Here is a 6000-nt window from a genome sequence, read left to right on the forward strand (position 1 = left end):
TGTGTGGAAAAATTAGTTTTTCCCCAAACTTGAGCTCTAAAGATGACTATCGTGGCTGGGAGTGGTACATCAGGCCTCATGCCTAGCACTTTGGGAGGCTGAGGCAGGAGGATTGCCTGAGGCCAAGAATTTAAGACCAGTCTGAGCAACACAGCAAGATGAGTCTCTACAAAAAAAATTTAAAAATGAGCCTGGCATGGTGGCACATGCTTGTAGTCCCAGCTGCTGGGTAAACTGAGGTGGAAAGATTGCTCAAGCCCAGGAGTTTGAGGCTGCAAGTGAGCTATGATTGTGCCTCTGCCACACAGTGAGACCCTGTCTCTAAAAAAACTTTTTAAAAGAGAGGTATTGCCGTTCCAGTTCTGAGCTGGGCGATATCAAGTGAAAAACAGAATATATAAATTAAGCTTATAGTGGACACAAAGTGCCTTCCATTAAAACAAAACTGGTAGTTCCTAATGTCCTTGGTTACCTTGAGATGAACAAAAATGGAATGGTGCTCAGTAAGGAAATTTACAGAATAACAGCTAAAAATGAAAGGCATTCATACCAATTTTGAAGAAAGTATGATAATGAACGAGCACAGCAAGGCAAAAATTCCAGCATGTAGAGTGTATAGCAATATTGCATTCATTTGTACATCTTAACAACCTTAAGCTGTACAAATAGAACAATAATATCTAAATGGTGTGATGATCAGCCCATAGGACACATCATTGATGAGAATTTCACTGGTATTAACCTTTCTCATACTGAGTCCTAGCTTTGTAGAATGACTTATAAAGGGCCAAGGATTTAGAGATGATTAAGAGATAAGCTGGCATTCTGTAAAGGCACCATTGTCTATACCCTGTCTTATCTAGATAAAGAATGTAGTGCTAAATCTTGTAATAATATTGTACAAATGGAAATTCAATCTTAAGGATTATTTTTTCCATATTGTTGTATTTCATTGTGGTGTATTGGAAAGTGATCTGGACTTTGAGTGAGAAGATGTGATTTGGACCATGGCACTTAAAAACTCTATAACCTCAGGCAAGTCTTTTAATCTTCTCTGAGCCTCAGTTTTCCTCATTTTTCAAATATAGAGACTATAACATTTATCTCATAAGACAAGTTATAGTAAATTACTGTTTTACAAATGTAAGATAACTTAACTTTTAACTGTGAGATTCCATATTCCAGTCTTACATTATTATGTCTATCTGCTCTAGGAAAAGTCCTCAGATAAAATTTCTACGAAAAGACTGACACGTGAAGTTAATCATTTGACAGATGTATTCCTTCCAATCCCAGCAAATGTACTTTCTTAACTTCTGTTTGTTATCACTTAGGGGAAAAAGGCAGTCGACAAATATGTTTAATTCTGCCTAGGAAAAATGTAGCCAAATCTTTTTTCCCATTAACAAATAATGTAAGTCTTAATATTCAAGGTTAATAAAAAATACCAGTGTTCCAAACAGTTAACTTACTGAATACTTTAAAATCAACATTTGCTAAATTCAGAAACAGTACGTTCTTTTATATATATAAAATATAAATTCACGGTAATTTTTTGCAAAAAAATCACAATCCAGTTTTTGGATCCCACACTACACATCCTACCCCCTCAAGCCCAGAGAGCCAAGGGTCTAGGCTAACACACACATCAAAAGCAGCTCTACAGACTTAGTTCCATTGTGGTAATACAGCTTTCTTACTCTGGCAGAAACTCCATATCATTCAGCAACCCACTGAAAGCAGGGCAGGAGGATTACAGGCTTAGATTTCTTCAGGCCTTTTTGGAAGACCACTTGTTTCAGATTCGAAGACTTTTCTGGGTTTAGTAATCTTCTGTTACAGAGAAGAGAGCCCCAGGACTTTGGACTAAAGAATTCTAGCTAAGAGCCACAATGTCCTTCTCTCTAGCATTCTCATAGAACACATGTGAATGTAAAGATTAAAAGGAATAACTCAGTGAGTTGCAATATCCACAAGGTCAATGGATAGGAATGAAAATTCAGCTACTGGCTTGTCTCTGGTGAACAACCCAGACCTTTTTTCCCCTTTGCACTTTTTTTCCCCTTTGCACTTTTTTTCCCCTTTGCACTTTTTTTGATCCCAAATGAAATCTGAGCAACTGCCCCTTACCCGCATAAGTGATTTCTGTGAGGCAGATGACATTCTGTAACCACCAGGTCTCCCTGATTTCCTCCCCAGTTTGAGAACAGGAAGAGCAGTGCCCCAAAAAATTCTGTCAAGCTGAAGATATTAGAGTCTAACCAACTCCCACTTGGAACACAGTACATTTGTTCCGGAACACTGTGTACATTCTGGTTTTTTTCGAAATATGAGAAACAGATGGAGTCATTAATTCAAGATAAATAAAAAAACAAAACAAACAGCAAGCCATTATTTGCTACCTGTTCAGATATTTCACAGAAAGGGAAAAGCAACAAACAAGCTTTTGATATATCCTCAGTCTCTAGTAACCACCAGTGACCAAATCCAAAGTTCTCTTCATGTGACCTTCCTAGCATTTTAGTTGACAAGCCCGTCTTGGAAACTGTATACCCTGGATTTTGTAACATGACATTCTTACACCTTCTTTTTTTCTTTGAGATTATTTCTCAGCCCTGAATATACATTATCACCTCCTGACCTTTGTCCTGAGATCCAGAACCAGACCTGAATACCACATTAACAGTTCACCTCAATACATTCAAAAATTAACTGCCTCCAGATCTGTTTCTCCATTCCTTTTCCCCATTTTCCCTGACACTGTCATTCTCACAGTCATGCAAGATGGAAATCTTGGAGTCATTTTGTCCTCATCCCACATCCTCATCCTGCTTTGTGTTATTTGGTCTACATTACTTTTCTCTTCCCACAGTTGCTGTCTTAAGTACGTTGTATCTTTTTCTGACTATCACCGAGCCTCTTAAATTGTCTCCCAATGTCTAGTCATTATCCCCCATAATCCATCAGTTATTGTACGGTAATGTCAGAATTCTTTAAAGATACGCACTGATTATGTTGCTTCTGCATTAAAATTCCTTAATAGCTAATAAAAAGGAGGAGGGGAAAGCTAATACATGTTCCTTCTAGAAGATATAGATAGATAAGCAAAATGAAGAAAATATATTCATAAATCCCAACACCCAGGTCAACTGTCATCAGTTTAGCGTGTACATATTTTGTAAGCTGCTTATTGTTCTTTTATACATCATGAGCATATTCCAATGCAGTTAACTACATTCTACAGTATATATGATTTTACTAGCTATATAGTAATACCATTGTATGAATTGCCACAACTATTTTAAGTTTCATGCCATTCAACTTTTTATGGTATATCCTTCAGTACACCCTCTGGTTTAATACAAGACTCAGGAACTGCTGTCTGTGTTAGTTTATCCTACAAACTAAGAATGGCTTCTACAGTTTTAAATCATCGGGGGGTGGGAAGTCAAAAAGAATATTTTGTGACATGAAAATTATGAAATACAAATTTCAGTGCCTATGAATAAAGTTCCATTGAAACGCAGCCAGGTTTGTTTTATGTGTTGTCTGTGGCTGCTTTTGTACAACAGCTCAGTTCAGTAGTTTCAGCAAAGACCCATGACCCACCAAGTTTAAAATATTTACCTTCTGGCTCTTTACAGAAAATGTGCTAACTCCTAGTTTAGCCATGCTGAACACAACACTGAATATGTTCTCATACTTTGATACCTTTCCCCATCCAGCTTCTTTGGTCTAGGCTGCTGTCCCTTTATCTTACTTGTTCTCAGAGTTTTGCTTTTTCAATTCTTGTAACACCATCATCATATCAAACATGTCACTGTATCATACTTCATCATACCCAGGTCTTTCTCTCCTTTAGCTGAAAGAAACATAAGGGCCATGACTCAGTCATTTCATTTTCTGCAACATGCTTCTATGCACAGAATTCTAGTACACAATAGTTGTTAAATGCTGATTGAAACAGACTTCTAGGGGCCCCGAGGTTAAGAAAATAGCTAACACTTGCGTGTTTCTCTAGAAAAGTATTTTGAATTTCAAGTAATAAACTTGCTAATAAACCTATGGAATGTTACTCCTCAGCACATCAAAGACAATATTTTCATCTAAAACGTGGTTTTCTACCATGAGGGAGTGTTGAGGAGAGAGCCAACCTTAGAGAAATGGTTTGAAGTTGTCATCCCATTCCTTCTTTGTGTAGATAGTCTCTCTCTGCATCCCTGATGGACTTTAAGCAACAAAGTGATACAGACTAGAAAGGAATGGTTGCTTCCCTTAGGCTAGGGGAAGTGGGAGCTTCTGGGGTCACATTTGTGCTAGTCCTAGCCTTCTATCTTATCCCTTGTGTGCAACTTGCTACTCTTGACAGCTAGCTTCCATTTTGTATTACTACCTGAGTTACAGCTGACCATGCATATATTCACTTCAGAATAAGCAAATAAGCCAGTCACAGCAATCAGTGCTATGCACATGCTGACTACTACTGTGGATAACTACAGTGCGATTCATTCACGACTGAGAGTGGAGCGGACTCCACACAGAAGTTGATGGTGGTACCCAAGGCTGCTTCTCACTCACTCTGGAAGCAGACCACAAAACTAAAAAGCACACGTAAGGGGAATACATTCAGTTTTCAGTATTCTTGACAGTTTTTTTAAAAAGTATGATACAACGGCATTTATACATTTTTGTGATAAGCATTATTAGAAAAAACAATATCCAAGCACTATTGAACCATAAACCTGTAAGAACTATTACACTGTTAGATTATGCAGCAAAACTGTTAGACAGATAAATGTGAAAAGGGAAAAAATACATGTCCGATCTTGATTAGAAATGAGAGACTAATTCCTTGAGTGATAATATCAATATGAAACATTCATACTGGAACATACCTTGGACATTGTTTATATAATGAAAATAAAATGAAACCTAAAATACTGATTAGAGAACAGCAGTCCATACTTTTCTCAGAAACGTTTTAACCAGCCAAACATTTTGACATTTTGTGCTTCAAGTGTTTACAGTGTCTTGAACAAATAAAGACATTTTTATAACATTTTAAAATGAAAATGATAGCTTTGAAAATAAAACCATAGAAAGTACTCTACTTGTTAGATGTATCCTTTATTGTAGGACAATTAATCAGTTTCAGATTAAATATATACTTGTCATTTCATGATATAAACAACTGATTGTTATAACAGCTTAAAATTTACTAAGTATTTCAGTTTTGAAAACCATAAAATGAAAAAAACAGCATAACTAAAGATTATATTAATAAAGTACTCACAGAGATCCTTTTACTCTGATTATACCTAAGTATCATAAAACTCCTAAAAAGTTACAAGGTATAAAATTACCATTACGGATCAAGTTAGTATTTTTGCTTTCACAGGGGTAATATTAGCAATAATAAAGATTATCTTTAGTGCTCCATAACTCGAAAATTGCAGATCCTTTAAAACTAAACAACAAAAAGCTACAAATCCTTAGTTTTAAGTATCAGTTTATTTTATGATTAAGGTTTCTTTTTTCATTAACCCTGGTTCTTCAGTTAGCTTTATCTTCAGAGCAAGCTGATGATAGCTTGCGTGCGCTAGCAGGATGAATGCTATCTTTTCAAAACATAATGCCACAGTTCATCTACAGCTGACACATCTATCTGCTTTACCAGCAGTGTTTTTAAGGATCATGTGGATTGAACAGCAACTACAGCTTAAGATCCTGACGAGGTTTACTGCTGACATTCTTCTTCATGGAGATGGTCACCCTTATAGTACGCTTTATTCATTACTTATTATCTTGAAAGTAAAGGTGATGTCTCATTGCGTCCTGATAGCAACACATCATTTTTATCTTCTAATTTAACAATTTCTCAGAAACAGTTAAGAAGAGTAATTTTTCCGGTTTGTATTGTGCTATGACGTTATTTACATTTTAATTGATGCTATATAATATACACTGTATATTATATAATTTAAATATATATTATATATA

The 6000-nt window shown here is 36.1% G+C and overlaps 1 protein-coding gene across 2 annotated transcripts in view; it reads left to right on the forward strand.

Annotated features, from left to right (window-relative positions):
- Positions 1–6000, forward strand: part of TUSC3 (tumor suppressor candidate 3) — a 222162-nt gene that overhangs the window by 213011 nt on the left and 3151 nt on the right. Inside the window, exon 10 of one of the 2 annotated variants that reach the window (XM_017867199.1) lies at positions 971–1035. The exons of the other annotated variant lie outside the window; for it this stretch is intronic. Within the exon in view, the coding sequence (XP_017722688.1) occupies positions 971–989 (19 nt within the window). The 3' untranslated portion in view covers positions 990–1035. The remainder of the gene's footprint in view (positions 1–970; positions 1036–6000) is intronic. 2 annotated transcript variants of the gene reach the window in all.

This window comes from Rhinopithecus bieti, unplaced genomic scaffold, assembly GCF_001698545.2.
Source record: "Rhinopithecus bieti isolate Rb0 unplaced genomic scaffold, ASM169854v2 scaffold_2888, whole genome shotgun sequence".
In the NCBI taxonomy this organism is placed as follows: Eukaryota; Metazoa; Chordata; class Mammalia; order Primates; family Cercopithecidae; genus Rhinopithecus; species Rhinopithecus bieti.